The sequence below is a fragment of the Phyllostomus hastatus genome, unplaced genomic scaffold (assembly GCF_019186645.2).
Source record: "Phyllostomus hastatus isolate PE091 unplaced genomic scaffold, TTU_PhHast_1.1 phas_contig_38, whole genome shotgun sequence".
Lineage (NCBI taxonomy): Eukaryota > Metazoa > Chordata > Mammalia > Chiroptera > Phyllostomidae > Phyllostomus > Phyllostomus hastatus.
This window is the reverse complement of record NW_025333869.1, coordinates 34,764,405-34,788,847: the sequence shown is the minus strand read 5'-3', so window position 1 is coordinate 34,788,847 and position 24,443 is coordinate 34,764,405. Positions and strand designations below refer to the sequence as shown.

Sequence of the window (24,443 nt, the reverse complement as noted above, 5' to 3'; positions counted from 1 at the left end):
TGTGTGTGTGTGTGTGAGAGAGAGAGAGAGAGAGAGAGAGAGAGAGAGAGAGAGAGAGAGAGAGAGAGAGATTGGTTGCTTCCTGCATGAACTCGAACTGGTGATTGAACCTGCAACCTATGTATGTACCCTGACTGGGAATCAAACCAGCAAATTTTTAAAAAAGGTTTTATTTATGTATTTTTAGAGATTGGGGAAAGGAGGGAGAAAGAGTAGGAGAGAAACATGTGAAAGGAACAATGATTGGTTGCCTCTCTCAGGCCTCCAACTGGGGACATGGCCCAGAACCCAGGCACAGGCCCTGACTGGGAATCAAACTGGCAACCTTTCTATCCACATGCCAGTGCTCAATCCACTGAGCCACAGCAGCCAGGGCCAAACCTGCAACCTTTTGGCACATGGAATGATCCTATAAGTGACTGAACCACCTAGCCAGGACTAGCAGGAAACCGGTTAGTCTCTGGTGAAAATGCACCAGAGAGATTTTGGATACAAGGCTCAGGTAGAGCAGAGAGCCATGGTGAGGCTCTGGACGAGAACAAGGGCTCACAGAAAAAGACAGCATAGGTGTTGTATGGTCCCTGCCGTTAGACTGCCTGGGTTCAAGTTCTTGTTCTGCCACTAGCTGACATATCTTGAGGAAGCTACTTTATTTTGGGGGGTCTCACTTTTCCTATCCATAAAAAGAGTATAATAGTAATATTAGTACCTTATAGAGTTATTATGAGTATTAAATGGGTAAATATATGTATTTAGAAGCTGGTATGCTGTAATCACTCTATAAATACTAGTTATCATTGTTATGATTAAAGTATGCATAACAGACAGGGACACTGATAGTCCCTTTTCCTTTTCCTTACTATAAATCAGTGATTTTCAACTAGTGTGCTGCAAGAAGTTTTAAAACACACAATACCTGACTCCTTAGTCAGGGGCACTGACCTCTTCTCCCTTTGATTGTCAAATAAAGAATGACATCAGCCAACACAACTGTAGCTGTCCAATGTGAATGAATCAAAATTATATCTATTTTTTTTTGTCGGATGGGCAAAAACTTTGTGTGCGTGCTGTAGGATTTTAGCGATTATTTTATATGTACCACTAGATGACAAAGGTTAAAAATCACTGCTGTAAGTTACTCACACAGGTGTACACTGCAAAAGGTTGGAGGACTCATCTCTCAAAACATTGAACACAGGAAAGGACGCCTAATGCTGACACAGAGGGCACTCCAGCCTACCTGACACGCTTGCCTAGAGCCCTGACTACACTGTCACAGACCTTCCACTCAAGGGCTGGTACCTGACACTGAGGGTTGGGTGTAGACATTTGTGGGAAACCCCAACGTGAAAGTGAGCCAAGGCAACAAAGGAAAAGTGAGAAATCTGAGGAATTATGGACATATGAGAGGTAGAACAATTGCATGAAAGAAAAGTGATCTTGAATGTTTGCAGAAAGGTGACAGAAAATATTGTATTCATAAAACAAGAACTGGATGCTTTAAGAAAAGTAACTATCAGAGAATAAGATAATGTCCTTGAATATTAAGAGCATAGAAGAAAAAACCAAAAGGAGTTCTCAGAAAAAAAAAACAGATAATGAGATGAACAATGGGAGAAAAAAAATGAGATGATTTGACTTTTAACTCTGCCTGTATTGCTTTGATAAAATAAAAATTAACTTTGAAGGGGACAGCTGAAATTAATCAGAAGGCTTTTAGCAGGAGGTTGACATGGTTTGGTTGACAGTTCATCTGGCCACTCTGACTGCAGAATGGAAGCCGGTTGTGAAGAAGCAAGGACGGAAGCGGGAAGCCAGTGATGAAGCTACTACAGCGGTTCAGCGAGATGCTGTGGCTCAGAAGATGGCAGTGGTGGAACAAAGACAGATAGGGACTATATGAAAGAAAAGAACAAATAGAGGGTTTACATGAAAAGCACTCAAAAGGTCCAATAAAAAATTGTAACCATATGATCTCACCTGTAAGTGAAACATAATACCCCCCCCCCAAAAAAAAACCAAACAAGCAAACAAAATAGAACTAAAGACATAAAAATAAAGAACAAACTGACAGTGACCATAGGGGAGGGACTGGTGGGATAATCGGGGAAACAAGGGGAGGGGTCAAGTCAAAGAACTTGTATAAAGGACCCATAGACAAGGACACAGGGGAGGACTGAATGTGGGAGAGGAGGGGTGGGCAGGGCAGGGGAGAGCAATGGGGTAGGGACAACTGTAATCGAAAAACAATAAAAAAATTAAAAAAAAAGTAACTGTTTAATTCTGTGGGATAATACCTCTGTCAGCTTGCCAAACTAAACTCTGCATTTCAAGTGAGTGGTGGAATTTTGGAGACCGCCTCAACCCTGCTGATTTTCACTAGAGCAGGAAATGCTGATTAGCGTCCAAACGGGAGTAATGTGTACTTTTGTTGTTTTGATAATGTTTGGAGATAAGGCTCTTTATAAAGCTTAATAGAGATTCCAAAACCAGTGATCAATAAAAATAGTAGTGATTATGAGGAAGTTCCAAAATTTATTTACAAATATTTTCTTTTTGAAACAGTGTCACATGGTTTTACCATCAAAACATCTAGGAGACACTTCAAAAAACAATTTTTTCCAGGCGATCTTCATGTGTTCTTTTCACACATGTGAGCTTTCCCCTGTGGCACCAGGCAAGGTGCTGCCTTCCCAGAGTTTCTGCTTGTTACCAAATGCCATCCTTGGCCTCTTCATGAGGCTGTGAGCTCTCAAGGAATAAACCCAGAGGCTGAGGAAAGAGAGCCAGTCCTAGTCTTTCTTCCTCAACCAGCAGTCGTTTCTGAGGGATGAGAATCTCATAGAGTAAAATCAAGTACTAAGTACACACACACACACACACACACACACACACACACACACACAAATGGCTATGTGGTAGACTGTATTCTTTCTGAAGGCTTCATACACCGAAACTGATTTTGAGGTTCTCCAAAGATTTGGTGAACATAGTCACTCTAACTGCTAAACTGAAACGATGGCATTTTCTGTGTAATTCGAAAGGCTGGGTTAAATAACCTGTAAAAAGATTCAAAGCTAAATACAGTATAATGCCCCCAAACCTAGGAAGAAATTACCTTAGTTTTTGAAAGAATGGGGGCGGCTCGATCGAGCAGCATTTCCACCACCTGCTCGTGGCCACTCCGGGCTCCACAGTGCAGCGGTGTCAGGCCGTCCTGTGGAACCAAGAGCAACAGCTTCGGTTAGATTCACTGGGAATTTCTATAAATGCAGAGAATTTCTTCAAGCTTCTGTGCAGTATCTGACGTGCTGTGGACCAGTGAGCTGCACTCACATAACTGATATAATAATTTCGTATTTTAATGAGAACTTTTCATAGGTTTAAGTAGTTGTAAAGTGTATAATTTCTCACTAACATTTAAAACTAGAGCCGTCCCACTACTCTTGAATATCCAGTGGAATCTAAATACTGCAAGTAAATTGATATCCATCATTTAAAGAAATATACAAATAAAATTTGAAAACAGAAATTTGTAACAAGAATTTTGCATTGGTCATTTTTTTTCTCTTGCATATTTATTTTTATATTACTTTCTCCATATAATTTTACCTTAATGTAATATAGCTTTATGCTTGAGTGATTTTTATTGATTACCATATTTCTCTGCCACAAAAATACATAAATTTAAATTTAAAAAAGGTTTATAGATTTTCTGAGAACAAAAACTTTAAGTGTTAAGCATAAATTTCCTGATTAAAATTATGATAATTATTCAAACACAATTAACTTATCAAAATATCAAAATATCAAAAGTGCATTACAAATATTATGGTTATTAAACAATAGTAACAATTTATTAAACATGCCTCTCTCTTTTAAAAAAATATTTATTTATTTTTAGACAGAGGGGAAGGGAGGGATAAAGAGAGGGAGAGAAGCATCAATGCGTGGTTGTCTCTTGTGCATCCCACCCCAGAGAACCTGGCCTGCAACCCAGGCATGTGCCCTGAATGGGAATCGAACCAGCAACCATTTGGGTTGCAGGCTGGTACTCAGTCCACTGAGCCACACCAGCCAGGGCTAAACATTCTTCTCTTGATGAGATATATTTTTTCACAACTAGTTCATATATCTGCTAATAAATATTACTTACTGCTAAAATGGTTTAGCATTAATACTCTAATTTTTATTTTTATAAATGTTAGTGCTGAGAAATCTGGCCTGCATAAATAAGTAGATGGACTTTGTTACAGCAATGTCACTAATTCTCTGAACTCCTTCTGTATTACACGCCAAAATCACTTCATAATTTTTTTACCAAGGATTTTTTAATGACCCATCTTAAGACAACTCCTTTAGGGCCTTTGTTTCTGTTGAGAGCAATAAGATTTATAGTCATTCAATAAGCAGAAGAATATGTAATCCAATCATTACAGTCATGTAATGCAGTTCTTAACAGGACACTGATATTTTGAACTCTTCCCTTTGCTCCCCTCATATCCTCCCTCCCCCTTCACTCTCAAAGGTTTTTGCATGCTGGTCCATGTGGGTGAGAGTTAGAAAGTTAGACTTTTCTGTCACATTAATAGAAAAGAACTACTGTTTCAGGAGTAGGTGGGAAAGGAGAATTAGTGGGGAGTTAAAGAAGTAGAAAGTTACTCACTTAAAACCACCTAACGGGCCCTAAACCCTGGGGAGGAGTTTTCGCAAACCCCAGCTTGTGTATTCTCCAGCTGGAAGACTGCCATGGTTGACGACACCTACCCCAAGGACAGTCACATTTTCTAAAATACATCAAAATGCAATTCACTGTATTTAATTACTTTTTAGACTGTGTGAACAGTTCTTGAAAGTAAGCCTAAGTATCCTAATGTATAATCAATCCTATTTCTAAACAGTAGCTAAATCTCAGTAGAATTAAAATTTCTTAACAACTAAAATGAGATTCACAAACAGTATGCGGCCTGATTTGAACATTCTCTGAGCATGTTTAAATGCTCTGCCTTTTACACTGATTTGAAACATTTGCTCTTATAAGCCAAAGTAAAGCAATATAACAGTCTTTCAAGTTGGAAATGGCAGTTTGCTAATAAGATAAAATCCGAGAACAAATAAAAAACACCGTGAAGTCCAAATGCCTTCCTAGTAATGTAAACCTGAAAATATCTGAAGGAGAAATAACAATGATCACATCTACCTTCCAGTACACAAAAATATTTCACATTCTCTCCATGTGATTATCTTTTATGACCTTAAAGGTCAATTTTTTTCCACTTTTCTCATAACCATACTCTAAGACATGATAGAAGATGTGTAGACATGTCCAAATTGTGATCACACAGAAAAAAAATCATTTTAGCCCATCTCATTTATCCTTGAAAACAATCTTTCCCCAAGCAAAATGCCACATAAAGAATTCAAAGTATTTGGCAATCTCAGAGCAAAATCATCTCAACTTCTTAGTCCCTTAAAATATACTGTTCCATACGTACATTTTTACTAATTTCACCTTTAATAAGTTGTTAATTACAGAAAATCCCAAACAGTTCAGACTGTGGGAGACCGAACAGCGCAGTGACGTTTAGGTGCCAGTGCTCCGTGTCAACGACTGTTGCATAATGACCAGTCTTGATTCATTAATATCCCAACTTCTTCTTCTTATATTATTTCAAAACAAATCCAAGATACGGTATCATTTCATACTCACAGTTACCCCTGTATGGAAGGTATAATCTTTGTTTTATACATGAAGACTCTAAGGTTCAAAGGGGTTAAATTATTCATCCAAGGTCACACAATTCAGACCTAGGCCAGTGCTGACTGTGAGAGACAGTCAAGGGAGGACTTGGGAAGAGTTATGGAGACAAGGGCCCCCTGCTCGAACTTTCATCCAGTCTCAGCCTTACTTTATCTACATTCTGAAGCTGTTACCTCTGATCTTTGGTGTTTACTTGTTAAAAACTTACAGAATCTAGAGACTCAGGAAAAGTAACCATTTTCATCACTGCAAGAGCTGTGAAGTGCTATTTTCATTTGCATTTATTTATTTATTTCTTCAACCAAGAGAAGCATCAACTGGTTACCCCCCATATGCACCCAGACTAGGGATTGTATGTGCCTGGACTAGGGATCGAACTCACAACCTAGGTATATGTCCTGACTGGGAATCAAACCCTCAGCCTTTTTGGGACACTGCTCCAACTAACTGAATCACTCCACCAGGGTGAAGTGCTATTGTTCTACCCATTGCTCCTTTTATCATCTTGTTTCAATGATAAAGTCAGCCAGCTCCCCAAGTCAGGCTCTTAGCTGAACTGCAAAGAGCCACCTGAAGCACAGCTCTTTGTTTTTATTGTTGTTCAATTAAAGTTGTCCCCATTTTCCTCCCATTATGCTCCCTTGCCCTACCCACCCCCACCTCCCACATTTAATCCCCCCTGCCCCCCACCTGTTGCCTTTTTTCATAGGTCCTTTATACACATTCCTTGATGACCCTTTCCCTTCTTTCCCCATTATCCCCGCCGCCCCCCCCCCCCACCCCAACCCCTCTGGTTACTGTCACTTTGTTCTTTATTTTTATGTTTCTGGTTCTATTGTGCTCACTTGTTTGTTTTGTTGATTAGGTTCCACTTAAAGGTGAGATCATATGCTATTTGTCTTTCACAGACTGGTTTATTTCACTTAGTATAATGCTCTCCAGTTCCATCCATGCTGTTGCAAAGGGTAGGAGTTCTTTCTTTCTGCTGCATAGTATTTCATTGTGTAAATATGCCATCATTTTTTGATCCACTCATTTACTGATGCACACTTAGGCTGTTTCCAACACTTGGCTATTGTAAATTGCACTGTTGTGAACATTGGGGTACATAGGTTCCTTTGAATTGGTGTTTCAGGGTTCTTAGGGTATAATCCCAGGAGTGGAATTGTTGGGTCAAAAGGCAGTTCCATTTTTAGTTTTCTGAGGAAATTCCATACTGTTTTCCAAAGTGGCTATACCAGCCTGCATTCCCACCAACAGTGCGCTAGGGTTCCCTTTTCTCCACAACCTTACCCGTGCTTGTTTGGTTTGTTAATTGGCCACTCTGACCTGTGTGAAATGGTATCTTACTGTGGTTTTAATTTGCATCTCTCTGATGGCTAGTGATGCTGAGCATTCTTTCATATGACTCTGGGCCCTCTGTAGAAGTGTCTGTTCAGGTCCTTTGCCCATTTTTTAATCATGTTATTTGTCTTCCTGGTGTGGAGTTGTATGAGTTCTTTATGTATTTTGGAGATCAAACCCCTGTCCAAGGTATCATGGCAAATATATTTTCCCATATGGTTGGTTCTCTTTTCGTTTTGCTGATGGTTTCTTTAGCCATGAAGCACAGCTCTTTCAATTGTAGCTTTTACTTGCAGTATTTTTAACATTGATTACAAGTGGCTAATGCCTTTGGATCTTCTGTAAATGTCCTCTGGCACTTTTCAAAGGTGCATGGCTCTTCAAACAGTCAGAATTCTGGCAGGAGAGATGCCTCATCAGGAAGCTGCACAAGATGTCACGACTTCCTGGCTCACAGGCAGTGCTGGCCTGGCTGTTGGGACCTTCACAGGTCAGTGGAAACCTGGTGTCTAGAGTTAATGTAAGATTTTTAATTAGCATCACCGTTTTCATCATCAGGAAGACGGAGACAAGACCACGCTGATCCGCAGTGAGAGAGAAAAGTGCCTGCCATTTAGTGATTCACACTTAATTCAGTTAAAAAAAGAGAAAATTATCACACATTGACTTTACTTAATGCTTATTTGGAGGCACAATAGAATATTTAAATTTTGAATTAATAGCTTTGGTTTTGAAAGAGGTATGGTTTATTATTCACTTTCCGGAAACACTGTTCTGATTATGATCTTCAGTAACTACCAGTCATGCCTTAGCCTAGTTCAAATTCCTTAGGTTAACACTCAAAGTCTTCCAACATTAGTCACAGCTACACTTGGCCTTCTTTATTCCCTTCATATCTACCCCATTAACAAACTCTTTTTTGCAGTGCCTGGCAAAAGTTTACCATTTTCTTGCTTTTCTGTTTTGCCCACATTACTTTATATACCTGGAAGTTCTCTTTCCACTTCCTCCAAAATCCAAATCCCTGTTGGTTTAAAGTACATGGTTTCTTTGAATCCTTTTCCCAAACTAGACATGACCATTCTACCTTCAGGGCTCCTAATTTATTTAATTTGTGCCTCTTTGGGGGATCTATAGCTTTATACTTGGTATTTAATTTTTTAGTTATTTGTGTGCATGCATTATTATTTCACCCATTCTGCTTTTAGGACAATGTTACTTTTTAAAAATCTTTACCCAAGGATATATATTTATTGATTTTTAGAGAGAGAGGAAGGGAGTGAGATAAGAAAGAAACATCACTGTGGGGAATAAATATGGTTGAGTTGCCTCCTGTCTGTACCCTAACTGGGGATTGAACCCACAACCTAGGTGTGAACCCACAACCTTCTGGTATATGGGACGGCACTCCAATCACTCAGGCAGGGCAAGGTTACAAGGTTTAAGGGAGATTTAAATCTCAGAAAGAAGGTAACTCAGTACTATGTCCCTGGAAGTTGCTTCATAAGACTGACTGAGTTAATTAATAAATGGAGTGAGTTAATAAGTAAATTTTTGGTCTAGTCTTTTAAAAATTATTTTCTAGTTAGTTAAAATTGCTTATCTTTTTATCCTTTTTATACTTCAGAAACACTATTAAAATAGCTTGTCTTACCTTCCAGAAAAATAAAATTCTCAATAAATAAGTGACTTGTGAATGGGGACTAGACAAAAGAATATGACAGTCTTTTTAGTTCTCACAATAAGAGAATAAGAGAAATATAAGAATGTTTGCTCTAAATAGAGCATTTTTTTCCTCTTTCAAACTCAGAAGAACATAAGCTTTAAAAAGAGGCTATTGTGAAGACTGTACTTTACAACATAGCAGTCAAGTCACTTATTCCTTTCCCTAAAATGAGAACAATGCATTTTCTAATACAAAATAAGGATTCTTACCTGCTCCCAACTCCCAGAAATGTACGCTTAACATACAGTGTCACTTAGAATCGGTCCTGGGCCAAAAGGCAGTTTACCTGCATGCAACAGTGTCAATCTCCAGTTCAAAAATGCTTGACAAAGGCTATTCCTGGGGCTCAAGGGAGGCTGCCTCAACAAAGGCAACATATGCATTTGGACAGGAGAGAAAGTGTGAGTTGCCATAGTAACGTTATGGGAGGAAAATGAAATTGCATGGAGTTAGTAATTTTTTTCCAATTCCCCTGATTTTTAAAGCACTAGCATAATGGACAAGCATTCCCTTGGGCCGAATTCTGAGGCAATGCAAACTGGCTAGGCCAGGTCTCATATTTCATTTCAGTGACAGCAATCTTATTAGTGAGGTGGGGAGCTGCACTTTACTGGCTGGAAAAAAAATGCTCTCTTGTGCCAGCCTAAGAGCAAAACATTGCTCACTGGAAGGTCAGAAAGACTTTCTTTCACATCCGGTTTTTTGGGAAAGCATGAAGCAGGGCATTAAGGCATCACATCTAGGAATACGGAAGCCAGAATATATCTGTAACAGGTTGAATTTGCTCAATGCCTGAACTGAAATGACACAAATTCATGACTTGGGATATACTTCCAAAACGAGACACTTATTTTGATTTATATCCTCTAGTTTCTTTTCTAATCTTTCTTCTAAGCAAAAATCTCGCTATGGAGAAGGAAAAGGAAATCAAGCAGAGAGAACTCCATGGACATATAGTTTTCCTTGATCATGGATGTAAAACAGGATGTGACTTTTAACTGAAAACTGAAAACAGCAGGCAGTGTTTCAGAGAGGAGGGTTATGATGACAACCAGATAAATTAAAGAGCATCAATTATAGTCTCATGGCTATTCTCACATCTGTATTTTTCACTAAAAATTCTGACTGTATCCTCATTTTGTATGTGTTAGGTAGTTGTATTTGGCTTAAGAGGAAGTAAAATAACATGTTTTGGAACCCCTCTATTTCCACAGGTGCTTTATATTTGTGATCTTATTGAATCTCTACAACTCATGAAATGGCGTGAGACATTCCATTTATAGATGAGAAAGCTGCTCCATAGGATTAAAGTACCTACTCAAGGTCACATGCAAGTAAATTCTTGAGATTAGATTTTAAACTCAGGCTTGCCTCTGTCAAAGGGACTGGATTCCTTCTACTATACCAAGCAATTTCCTTTTAGGATAAGGAATTCAGGAGAGATGCAAGATGGCTGCAGAGAAGCTGGAAGCTCTGTCCACTTGCTCCCAGACCCGCCCAGTCTAGCAGTTAAGTCACAGAGCAACCGACTCGAAAATCCAGTGGAGAGTGAGAGCATGTGTGTTTGAGTATATACATGGATGAGAGTGGAGAGTGTGCATGAGTGGGCCTGCAGGGCCTCAGGAATAGGTATCCTGGGCTGCCCTAGCAGAGCAACTGCTGCCATTGCTGCTCGACACAGCACTTCTGGCTGCGCAGATTAGAGGAGGATGCAGATTGGCTGAGTCCCGGGGTGGGATGGGGTGGGGGTGGGGGTGGTGGTGCAAGGGCGGAGATAGCTGAGGAGGCGTGGGCTGCAGAAACGGCAGGGTGGGAACAGCCTGCCCAAGGCTGAGAATCACTGGTGGGAGCTGCAAGAGCACCCCACCACCACCCTGCATTATAGTATCACTGCAGCACTCTTTGCAGAGCCAGAGTGAATATCACAGCAAAACAGATCTGCTCTGGGAGAGATTCAGAGAGAAACTTTATCTAAAACTGTCAGAGGCTCTGACAGGCTGTGGCCAGCCCTGACTGAGACTTAGTGATTTTGGGGGCGGGGGAATGCATGGAGAACAGGCCCCACAAGGCTCAGTGCTGCAGCATGGGGTCCACACAGAAACTCTTTTAAAAGAGGAGATCAGGCAAGACTCGAGACTTAGCAGGGACCTGGTGCTGGTATGCATGTGTGTGTGCACAGCGGCTCTGCAAACAAAGAACTCAGAGGGGTAGAGCCATGCTGAAGGTACCTAACCCAGCATGTCTGGCGAGCAGGGGACTGTACAGAGTAGAGTTCAGACTTGATTCTCCAGTTAGAGAGTGGCAGGCTGGGGACTAGATGACCAGGAGCTGAATGCCTGAGATTTGCTGCAGCCTGGAAAGTCCCCTCACAGTCAGGTGAGGCCAGCCCCCACCTGTGCGATTATAGGCTCTGCACATCACTGAGGCCAGGCTCAGGGGCCCCCCTGCTGGGTGCATCTGCAGAGGAAAGAAGAAAAAGCCCTGAAAGGGCCCTTTACCAGACACTATGAGCTACACTGTCCCTTGGGCTCTGATCCTCTGAAACCAAAAGAGCTGAGAGATTAGAGACAGGTGCAACAAGGGGCATTGGGGGCCCTGCCCAGCCTCAGTACCTAGACAGAGCTGCTGTCTGTGCCAAGAAGGAAAGGACTGCCCCTTTTTACAGATTGACCCCTCATAGGAAATGGACAGCTAAGTCACCAGAAACCATACACTATTGGAAAGACCAAGATGTGTCAAGAGGGGATGGGGAAACACTCCCACTGTCTTCCCTGAAGACTGAGTGGCCCCTGGTGGGTAACCCAGGGTTCTCAACCTCCCAGTCTCACCAGAGGGCCCCTCTAAAGGCAGATGGAGAAGGTACTTGCAGTCTCAGGTCATTAAATGAAGCACTCCTGGGCCCTGGGCTGATGGAAAGCCAGCAGGGCAGAACAGTGGGGACAAGTCAAATCTGAAGGAGACAGCCACAGCTTGTAGTCTTGAACAGGCTGCCTAGGGCCAGACTAGGACACCATCTGACATCATGAGGGGCAGACCCAGAAAGAGAAGACAGTGGTAAACACTACATTCTACTGAGATAAATTCTACCATGGTCTTCATAATCTGTGTTATTTACTTTCCTGTATAGCTTTTTAACATTCATATCTTTTCCATCAAGTTTGTGCCTATTTCACTAGTTCTTATATTGTAGTTTATTTCAAATCTCATATTTTGCTCCTCCCTTCTCTTACTCCATTTATCTACTTCCTTCCTCATCTTTTTTAAAAATTTATTTTTTTCTCTTGCTATGACTTGTTTTTATTCCATACTCTTACTATTTCTCTTCGCTCTAGTCTCTCAAAACCATTTTTTTGTTGTCATTAGTCATTTTACATTCCTTTCCCATTCTTAAAATACCCTTATTCTCTCTCCACCTTTATTAATCTTTGCTCATTGGTTGTGGATATGGTGGTTGCTGTCACATTTCTTCAATGTTATTTCTGGATCTTCACTATTTTTGTATTTCAAATCTCAAATTTTACCATTCCCCTCTACTGCTCCATTTTGCCTTCCTCTTGCCCTTTTTTTGTTTTAAATTTAAATTTTTCCCTGTCACAGCCTGGTTTTCATTCCTCACTCTGTGAATTTCTTCTCCCTCTATCCTCTCAAAATCACTTTTTTTTCTCTCTAAAACCTTTCATAAGCTTTTCTTTCTTTTTTCCCTCTTTTCCCCATTCCACCTAAATTATTCTTTGCTCATTTGTTGTTGATATTGCTGTGATGGATCTTTTCCTCCAACTTGGTTCCTATTTTTTCACTATGTTTTTAAAAGTTTTTGTTTAAACCTAATACTATACTCTTCCCTTTTCTTACTTCATTCTGCCTTCTTCCCCTCATTTTCTATTTATGATGTAATTTTTTTTCTTTCTCTGCCTTGTTTCTGTTCCTTACTCTTATTATTTCTCCTCCCTCAACCCTCTCAAAATCATTTTTCTTTCAGTTAGTTATCTCATATTAGTTTTTCCTTTCTTATAATAATCTCAATCTCCTTACACCTTTATTAATATTTGCTCATTTACTGTTGATAATGTGGCTGTGGTGGGGGTTTTGCTGGTGGGGTTTGTTTCCTGTTTTTTTTTCCCTTCCTGGAAGCACCTGTACAACATCATATAAGATACAGTAGGCAGTGTGACTCTCAGTCAGCCAGCCATAGGGAAGGACCCACCAAAGAATGACCTAACAACTAGAATGCAATTACAGTTAGAGAGCCCACATAAATGGCACGAATGGCATCCCAAGAGCATCCAGCTCAGGAATTCAAGAAGACTGCACCACTGAGTCCCACTGGTCTGCTACCACAGAAGGTCCCACCACAAAGACAGAGAGTCAAAGCAGATAAATCTAATACATAGAAACAAAAAAGAAGGGTCACTTAAAATGGGGAGACAAAGAAACAATCTTCAATAGAAAGGAAAGGAAGAATCCCCAGAAAGAGTGCTTAAAGAAATTGAGAAAAGCAAACTATCAGAAATGGATTTCAAAATAATGGTTATAAGAAAATACAATCCAAATATGTGCTATTTACAAGAGTCCCACCTCATCTCAAAAGATCTGCACAGGTTGAAAGTGAAGGGATAGGAAAAAATAATTTAAGCAAATGGTCACAAAAAGAAAGCTGGGGTAGCAATACTTGTATCAGACAAAATAGACTTCAAAACAAAAGCCATAAAAAAGGACAAAGAAAGTCAATACATAATACTTAAGGGAATAGTCCAACAGGAGGATATAACCTGTATGAACACATAGGCACTCAACATAGGAGCACCTAAATATATAAGAAGAATCTTGGAGGACTTAAAAAAAGATTGACAACAACACAGTCATCATAGGGTTTTTAACACCCCACTGTCAATAATGGATAGATCTTGCAAACAAAGAATCAACAATAATATTGTGGCACTGACTGACACTCTAGATCAAATGGACTTAATTGATATAAACAGAACATTTCACCCTAAAGAAGCAAAATATGTATTCTTTTCAAATGTACCTGAAACACTTTTGAAGTCAGACCACAGGGTAGGACACAAAATAAACCTGAAGAAATTCAAGAAAATTGAAATCATATCAAGCATGTGCTCAGATCACAATGGATTGAAACTAGAAACCAACCCCCAAAACATTCAAATACATGGAGTCTGAATAACATGTTATTAAATAATGAATGGGTCAACAGTGAGATTAAGGAAGAAGTGAAAAAGTATCTGGAAACAAATGAAAAGGAACAGACAACAACCCAAAACCTATGGGACACAGCAAAGGCAGTCCTGAGAGGGTAGTTCATAGCAATGGAGGCCTACCTAAAGAACAAAGCTCTGAGCAAGTAGAAGGAATGAAATAATCAACATCAGGGCAGAATTAAATGACACAGAGACTAATAGAACAATCAAAGGATCAGTAAGTCCAGGAGCTGGTTCTTTGAAAAGACAAACAAAAACAACAAACCTTTAACCACACTCATCAAGTAAAAAAGAGAGGACGCAAATTAAAAAAAGCAGAAATGAAAGAGAAGTACAACTGTGACCACAGAAATACAAAAGATTATAAGAAATTACTATAAACAACTATATGCCAAGAAATTGGACAACATGTGAAATGGACAAGTTTAGAAATGTACAATCTTCCAAAACTGAATCAAGAAGAAGCAGAAAGCCTCAATAGACTGATAACAACTAGTGAAATTGAAGCAATAATAAATAAACTCATGGCATACAAAAGCCCTGGACTGAATGGCTTCACAGGTTAATTTTACTGAACATTTCAGGAAGAGCTAACTCCTTTCCTTCTCAAACTATTCCAAAAAATTCAAGAGGAGGGAAGACTCTCAAACTCATCTAATGAGGGCAGTATCATCCTAATTTCAAAACCAGGTAAATACACAACAAAGAAAGAAAACTATAGGCCAATATCACTGATAAACTTAGATGCTACAATCCTCAACACACTATTTGCAATCCAGATTCGGAAATACATTGAAAATATCATACACCATGATAAGGCAGTATTTATCTCACAGATGTAAAGATGGTACAATATTCATAAATTTAAAAACGTAATACACTACATAAACAAAATTAAGGACAAAAATCACATGATCATATCAATAAATGCTGAAAAAGCATCTGATAAAATCCAGCACCCATTTATGATAAAAACACTCAGCAAAGTGGGAATAGAGGGAGCATTCATCAACATAATAAAGACCATATGTGGAAACCTATAGCCAACATCATGTTCAATAGGCAAAATCTAAAAGCTTTCCCCTTAAGCTCAGGAAGAAGACAAGGATGTGCACTTTCACCAGTTCTATTCAACATAGTATTGGAGATTCTAACCAAAGTGATCAGATAAGAATAACAAATAAATGGGATTGAAATTGGAAAGGAGGAAGTAAAGCTGTCACTGTTTGCAGATGACATGATAGTGTACATAGAAAACCCTACAGTCTCCACCAAAAACTACCTGACCTAATAACTGAATTTTGCAAAATAGCAGGATATGAAGTTAATATTCAGAAATTGAAGGCATTCTTGTACACCAACAATGAAATATAAGAAACAGAAATCAGGAAAAAATTCTGTTACTATAGCAACAAGAAAAATAAAATACTTAGGAATAAACTTAACCAAGGAGGTAAAAGGCCTATACTGGGAAAACTAGAGAACACTGAAGAAAGAAATTAATGAAGATACAAATAAAAGGAAGCATATACCATGTTCATAGATTAGAAGAATTAACACCATTAGAATGTTTATACTACCCAAAGCAATCTACAGATTTAATGCAATTCTTATTGAAATACCAATGACATATTTCACAGATCTAGAACAAATATTTAAAAAATTTATATGGAACCCAAAAAGCCCCCAAATAGCCTCAACAATCTTGAGAAAGAAGAACAAAGTAGGAGGGATCACGATACCCTATATCAAACTATACTACAACGCCATTGTAATAAAAAAAGTCTGGTACTGGCATAAGGACAGACACATAGATAAATGGAACAAACTAGAGAAGTTAGAAATAAACCCAAGTCTACTGTCAACCAATATTTGACAAAGGGGGCATGAACATACAATGGAGTAAAGATAGCCTCTTTTTATGTACTTATTTATTTGATTATTTCTAATATTTTGTTTACATTATCTTTTAGTACTCTTATACCCCCCACCTCTCAGAATCACCACACTGTTGTTCATGTTCATGAGTCCTTTTTCTCTTTTGCTCTATTAAATAAATGGTGTTGGGAGATCTGGACAGCTACATGCAAAAAAGGAAACCAGACCACCAAATTACACCATGCAGTAGAATAAACTTAAAATGGATAAAAGACTTAAATATAAGTTGTGACACCATAGAAGTCCTAGAGGAAAATATAGGCAGTAAAATTTCAGATATCCCATGCAGCAATATTTTTGCTGATAGATTTCCTAGGGCAAGGAATATAAAGGAAAAAAAGAAACAAATGGGACTACATCAAACTAAAAAGCCATGCATCACTGAAGAAATCATCACCAAAATGAAAATGGAACTGACCATATGGGAAAATATATTTGCCAATGATACATTGGACAAGGGTTTGATCTCCAAAAAATATAAAGAATTCATACATTCCACACCAGGAAGACAAATAATCCAATTAAAAATGGGCAAAGGACCTGAACATATAATTCTCCAAGGACATACAGATGGCCCATAGACATATGAAAAGATGTTCAACATCACTAGCCATCAGAGAGATGCAAAGTAAAAGCACAATGAGATATCACCTCACACCTGTGAAAATGGCCATCATTAATAAATCAACAAACAAGTGCTGCTGAGGATGGTGAGAACCAGGAACCCTAGTGCACTGTTTCTAGGACTGAAGGCTGGTGCAGCCACTGTGGAAAACAGTATGGAATTTCCTCAAAAAACTAAAAATGGAACTGTCTTTTGACCTGGTGATTCCTGTACTGGGAATATACCCTAAGAATCCTGAATCACCAGTTCAAAAGGGGTGAACATATGCACCCCTATGTTCATAGCAGCACAATTCACAATAGCCAAGTGCTGGAAACAGCCTAAGTGCCCACCAGTAAATGAGTGGATCAAAAACTGTGGTACATTTACACGATGGAATACTACATAGCAGAAAGACAAAAGGAGCTCCTGCCCTTTGCAACAGCATGGATGAAACTGGAGACATTATGCTAAGTGAAAGAAGCCAGTTGGTGAAAGAGAAATACCATATGATCTCACCTATAAGAAGACTCTAATGAACAAAATAAACTAATGAACAAAATAGAACCACAGGCATGGAAACATGGAACAGATTGAGTGACCAGAGGGGTGGAAGAAGGGGATAATGGTGGAGAGAAGGGGAAAGGACGAGACAAAGAACATGTATGAATTGATCCATGGACATGGACAACAGTGTGACAATTGACTGTGGCAGTAGGGATTGGGATGGGTAGAGGAGGGCCAAGGGGGAAAACTTGGGACAACTGTAATAGAATAACAATAAAAATGGTAAAATAAAATAAAATAATAAAATAAGCAGCAGCAAAAAAAAAAAAGAAGAAGAAGAAGAAATAGAATGTGAGCATTCCCAACCTGTATGAAGGGAAAATAGGAGAAAAAGATTGCTTTCTGAGCACCAGTACTTGGAGCTGCGTAGCACTGATATAAAATAAGAACTGTCCTGAGCCTCTTTTGTAGACCTGTAGAACAAGGCTTAAAGGGCATATTAAATTTACCCAGTACTTTTACATCTTTAATTTCATTAGGGAAATGAGGTTTCCTGTATGATGTTCAAGTTATTAGGGGAGGAGAAAAGGTAGCGGGGAAGAAAGGTGCGGGGAGAGAGACATACTCCTGTCATGTTCTCAGAACTCTTTTCAACTCTCAAAAAACATTCCTTCCTTCAAAGAGATTTTCATGTTTGGAAAGCAAAGGACATTTCTTGGTTACTTGTGCATTTTTAAAAATCTAAGGCTATGTTTTTTGGAGCAGCTTAAGACTCACAGAAAAAATGAGGTGCAGGCATTCTTGACCTTCTTTGATTTCAAATACATTCTTCCACTTAACTTTCAATATTTGTGATACAAAATTAAAAATTAATATATTTTTAAATATTTTCAAATTCGTCTCAACTAATGTAGAACCCCAGAGTCCTCTGCACTATTTCAAATGTTCTTGTCGACATGTCTATATTAGAACGCCAAGGAAGAACACTGTATTAGAATTTTCTCTTTGGTAGAGACCATTTTATGACTATTAAATATTTAATATGTTTGTCAAGAATTTATTTTTAACCAGTGCAATCACACTTTTGGAAATATAATAGAAAGTAACAGTCAATACCAATAATTTCTTTACTTTCATATTTAACCTAAGAAATAGAATCAGAATCAGGTATATTTCTTAGAACAGATAGCCTAAAATTAAAGGACAGCAAGTGTCCCCAGAATAGTAAGAATTTAACAATTGACAGATTTGAGGTATTCTAAAAACACTTAATCCACTTGTGCACAAATATCTCTTTATTCTAATAAACCAATTACATGTCATTAACTTCAGGAGGAAAACTTATATTGCCACAGCTCCAGTATGAAGTCAAGTAAATTAAGACCTTTTGGTAAATGCACATTAAGGAATGTATCTTATTTCTACATATTCAGGAAACACTTATTACATCCAATATATGCCAGAAAGTGTGATAAGTGCTACAAATACTAAGATGAATGTGTGGCTTTCAGCATCAAAGTGCAGGTTGGGAGGTAATGTACTAATGGGATTATGTAAAGTGGGCAGTGGCCCATTGCTAGGAAAGCTGGAATTTGGGAGAGGCAAGGTTAGAGCATCATTCTGGGAATCAGAGTATTGTTATTATTGACTCTACCCGGAACTCCTGCATCTTCTCTGAAGCACTAAATAAGAGCACAGCTGCCTCCACTGGATGGAGAAGAGTCAGTGAAAAGAGATGGAGAACTCACAAGATGCCACAAAGTCTTAAAAAGGTTCTAAATTTAGGGTTCACATAAAACCTCTGATTGGCTTTGAACTGATGCAAGAGAAAATGAAAATGACAAGAGACCATCCATTGCAAAGTACCTTGCATCTTCCTTCAACAAGTATACAAATATACACTATCTTTATAGAGAGCAAGAGTTAAATAGGAAGAGATAGCAGGCTACCATAAACAGCCATTCTTAGCAAAACATTTTAGTCTATCAAGAAACAAATAAAGCCAGTAAGATATTGTTGAAAAAATAAACACATTTCAAAAATTTTAAAATTAGGATTGAAAATTTTGCTTTCATATGTGTTTAAATCTCAGTACATTTTGCTACCACTATTACAGATTCCCTACTTACTTACCCTTGCTAATTCTGCAGGATAATAAGATAATAAGCCAGTGGATAACCAGCATTGTGGTACTGAGAAAGTAGGGAAAGCTTTCTTGAAATGAGCTAAATAGAAACAGAACCACAAGGCTTGGTGGTTCATCAGGTCCTAGCTAAACTCCTTCAAGAAGATTCACATAGAATCATCCTTTAGGGTCCCCAGCTTTATTGACATATAACTGATATAACATTGTGTAAGTTTAACATGTACAATGTGGTAATTTGATACGCATATATATTGTGAAATATTTGCCACAATAAGGTCAGTCAACACAGTCTTCACCTCACATAAATTTGGTTGTTGTTATGGTGAGTACATCAAAGCTCTACTCTCACAGCAACTCAAACATACAACATTGCTCACTCTGGTCACCATGGTGTACCTTAGATCCCTGAATTTGATCATCTTCTGATAGTCTGTACCCTCAGACCAACATCTCCCCATTTCCCCCACCTCTCACCCATGGTCAACCACCCTTCTATTCCCTGTCCCTATGGGCTTGATGTTTCCACATTCCACACAGAGGTGACATCATGGAGTATTTGTCTTTCTGTCTGACTTATTTCAATTAGCATAATGCCCTGTGCTTAGCACCCATGTTGTTGCAAATGTCAGGGTTTCCTTTTATTTTTACAGCTGAAAGATATCCACCCCTCTCACACACACAGGCACACATTTTTAATCCAGCCTTCTACTGATAGACACTTAGTTGTTTCCATGTCTTGTCTATTGTGAATAATGCTGCAATAAACATAGGAGTGTAGATACCTCTTCAAGATAGTGATTTCATTTTTCCTTTGGCTACATACCTAGAAGATGGATTGTTGGCTTTTATTGAAATATTCCAAATCATCTTTTGGAAATGCAGTTTAAATGCAATAAAGCTTTATCAACTAATCAATAAATACATAATTATTTTTTGGCATAAAAACTGTGAGTGCTTTTCATTAATAATATCTCTTAAAAACTCCAACTCTTGTTCTCTAGGGGCGTCCGCTTCTTTGTCCAGTCTTCTCCCTTGCTGACCCTGCCACTCTCTAGGTGTGGGCTGGTGTCGTAGTCCTTTTTATTGGTTGAGACACCTCTGAGTCTCTCTTCTCCTTCTGGGTCTCCAATGATGGGCAGATTGTTTCACTTAATGGTGTCCTACAAGTCCTGCAGCTTTTGTTCATTCCTGTTCATTCTCATATTTTTTGCTCCTCTGACTAGAGCATTTCAAATACTCTTTCTTCTGCTCAGACCAGTCGGCTGTTAAAGCTCTCTATTGAATCCCTCAGTTCAGTCATTATTTCTTTACCTTCAAAATTTCTGTTTGGTTCTCTTTTTGTTTTCTATTTCTTTGTTGAAGTTCTCATTTGATCTTGTATATTTTCCCTGATTTCTTTAAATTGTTTATCTGTGTTGTCTTGTAGCTCTGTATCTTTAGGACAATTATTTCAAATCCTTTTTTGTGCAATTCCTGTCTCCATTTCTTTGAGGTCAGTTACTAGAAGTTTACTGCATTCCTTTGGTGAGGTCATGTTTCCCTGATTCTTCATAATCCTCGTGGCCTTGCACAGACATCTGTGCATTTAAAAAGGCAGTCACATGTTCCAGATTGTACGGGTTGACTGGTATGGAAAGATCTTCACCTGCCAGTGAACGTGAGCTGGAGAACGATGTAAACTTGGGTCTAGTGCTACAGGGCACTAAATGCAGGAATGTGTGTGGGGGTCCAGGAAGGGCTGTGATATTTCATCTGCTCAGGCTGCTGGGGTCACAACATTGACAACTATGTGATCCTTAGTGAGCACTGCGGGGGGGTCCTCAGTGTCACCTCCAGGTCCAGTGACTAGGGACTTGGGCAGGCAGTGGTGGTCAGAGCTTGTGGTGCACACATGCTGAGCTGTGGGGGCCAGCTGCAGGTGCCTGTGTGGTGGCAAGGGCCGGTTTCAGAGATACATTCACTGGTGGGAGTCAGGACCAGCTGCAAGGGCCCTGGCTGTCACCGTGTATTACCGTGGTTACAGGGTCCCTCTGTGGGCAGAGTGGAGGCTGGTGTTGGGAGCCAGGCCTGGGGCATGCAGGTACACAGCTGTAGGGACTAGCTGCGAGTGAGCCCAGTGGTGCAGGCCACTGACAGGGGACAGGACCAGATCTGGGCCCACAAGTAACTGTGGAGGCCCTGGTTATTGGTAGGTACTCCTGGGGCTCTAGGGTCTCCCCCACGGGTATGTGCATGACAGTGAGGGCTGCTCATGAGGATCTGGTCAGGGACATGCAGGTGCATAGCAGAAGGGTTCACTGTGCATGTGCTCAGTGGCAGAGGCCAGTGACTGGAAATAGTGCCAAACTCAGGCCCACAGCCAGCTGTGAGGGCCACAGAGCTATGGTGCTTTCCTGAGCTTGCCACAGGCATGTGTACCCCAGCAGAGGCATGTGCTGAGGCTCAAGCTGGTGGTGGTATGCCAGTGCACAGCTGGTGGGTCTGGCCCCAAGCATGAGCACAGTAGTGGGGTCAACCATGGACATCCAGGCTGGCTGGTGGTGTGGATCCTGGGGTCTGGTGGTGGAGGATTTGGGAATGGGTAGGGAGCAGGGAGGGACTCAGCACCTGCCAATGTGACCATCTGTGGGACAAACACTGGTGAAATCTGCAGGGGGTGTGTGGCAGTTGTGCTGGCTGTTGGTTAATTCAGTGGCAAAAGCAGCCAGGGCCTCTGCAGAGTGGCTCACAGGGAACTGCAGCCACTCCTGCTGCAGGGCCAACACTGGCAGCTCCAGCTTCTTTCTCTTCCTTGTTCCTTCCCATCTCTGTTGATCTTGGCTTTGCCGGTCTGTGCTGTGGTGAAGCTGAAATGGGTCCTTTGGGAGGTGCCCCTGCAGGCTGGGGAAGCTGGCCACTCACTCACTTTCCCCTTCCTGGTGAGGGAACTCCTGGCTGGAGAGTGCTAGCCTGGGTGTGGGATGACACAGGCGAAATGAAGCTATTGTCCTCCCTTTCTGCGCAGTTATTTCAGGGGTTTTTTTTTTGTTTGTTTGTTTCACCGTGTCCCTCCAGTTTCTTAAGCCGACTCCTGAGCTCTCTCAGAGCTGATTGTGTGTTTGGATAGCTGTTTAATTGCTGATCTTTGTAGGGGGACAGGGGCTGGGTTCTCCTACTCCATCTTGGTCAAGTCACCCAACCATGTATCATTGTGATATTTATAGTAACTAATTATTCTTAGAGTTATAATATCCAGCGCCCTACTAGCAGGAAGAGCTTGTGAAATCATGGGGACAGCTTCTCTGTCCTGAGTGGGAAGCTAAGACTCAGGAGGGTGAACTTGCCCGAGGTCACCATTTCACCAGTTGCAGGTCACATTAATACTAGAGATCAAGCACGATGGTATAATAACATTCACTCTCATCCTGCTTTTCCAGCTGGAGGATCTTGCTCAGATCCTACCTAAATTACTCTGACCACCATTCAAGTTCACTTCGTTGAATGGAAGTGCCCTAAGGGTCTGCTTTGAAACAGAACCCTTCATAAGGTCCCATGCAGGGAGCAGAACCAGGGAATGCGCAGCCCCTTAGAGTGCTGCCATCTGAGGTGAATCCAGAGTCTTCTCCTTCTCTGCAGGGGGACTGGTGTGTATCAGGTGTGATTCTTGATGCAGCAAGGCAGCCCAAACAGGAGCATGTACCTTGTAGGAGCTGGATGGGTAGATAACGGTATTTTCTCAAAAGCCACTGGACTGGGCTGCTAAAAATGTGTATTTATGAAACATCTTGTTTTCTGTTTTGGACTTGTCCCCAGGGCTTTCTGACATTTTAGCTGGCTCCTTCCCTTTCAAGCCCACACACCCAATCATTCAGTTATTCCAGCAAGAGAGAAGGGAAGCTTTGATGAGGAAAACACAAAATAGTTTACATATTTTGGGTATGTGCTGCACATTGTCCTATATAGTCAGCCAGGAATTCGGTCTGTGCCTGATGGACATCCCACTCCAGGCAGGGCAACGACTGGAGAATGACGGCTTTGCTGTCCTCAGGTTCTCTGAGTGCCTCTCACACAGGTCATGCAACACAAGGGAAAGGTAACCCAAGCTAAAACCAAGTGGATGGTAAAAAGGAATCTGCATCTTGTTCAAAATAAGACAGCCTTTCTGAACAGGGAGGCAAAGTGGCACAGAAACTACATTTCACACTCATGATCATCACCCAGCCCTCATTATATGAAATGTTAAAGGGACTCATCTAAGAAAAAGATCAAAACTATTAACAGTAAAAGGACAACAAGCTCACAACTATCAACAACTGAACCTAAAAAACAAACTAAGCAAGTAACTGGAACAGGAACAGAATCACAGAAATGGAGATCATATGGAAGGTTATCAGTGGGGAGGGGAATGGGGAGAAAGGGAGAAAAGGTGCAGTGATTTAGAAGCATAACTGGGTAGGCACATAAGAGACAGGGAAGGTTAAGAATAGTATAGGAAATAGAGAAGCCAAAGAACATGTATGTACGACCCATGGACATGAACCAAGTGGGGGGAGTCCTGGAGGGAGAAGGAGTGGAGGGGGATAAAGGGGAGAAAAAAATGGGACAACTGTAATAGCATAATCAATAAAATATACTTCAAATGTTTCACAATTTGCCAGTATTCATTATTTCACTTCTGCTACTTTTATCCAGAAGAGTTTTTTCATATTTTTATATTGGCCCTCCCCTATGACATTATGTGTCCCATAAAGATGGGGCCAGAATGTCCTCTGTACCCTTTTTGTCTCTGTTTGCACCCAAAATAGCACGTGTTTGGTAAATGATGCAAAATGACTGACAAGTGATTGAGGGCTGTATCAAGAAGGGCAAAATGAGATAATTTCTCATCCACACACCCACTAAAACTGCAGAGGGATATCCAGATATATCTCTTCAGGCTTCTCCTTCCTGCTCAGCTGCATTATCCCCCCTTCTCTCCACTGAGATTCTCCCTATTTACAAATGGATTGTTAGCTCCCCGTGATCAGCAAGAGGCATAAGCAAGACATCTCTATCTTTTATGCCTTACAACCTCTTTGAACAGCCTATACTAAGGAGAAGACTCCTGGTATTTAAAGCAATGTTTCTAGCATTCTTTATATACTGGCAATTACTTCTTATTAAGTGATGCAAAGTCAGTTCAATAAGATCTTTATTTAATTTACTTCTCCAGTCAGACA

The 24,443-nt window shown here is 40.2% G+C and overlaps 1 protein-coding gene across 11 annotated transcripts in view; it reads right to left on the bottom strand.

Annotated features, from left to right (window-relative positions):
* Positions 1–24,443, bottom strand: part of ANK3 (ankyrin 3) — a 332,140-nt gene that overhangs the window by 156,991 nt on the left and 150,706 nt on the right. For all 11 annotated transcript variants that reach the window (XM_045842401.1, XM_045842392.1, XM_045842393.1 and 8 more), the window contains exon 9: positions 3,119–3,217. In XM_045842401.1, coding sequence (XP_045698357.1) covers positions 3,119–3,217 — 99 coding nt within the window. The remainder of the gene's footprint in view (positions 1–3,118; positions 3,218–24,443) is intronic.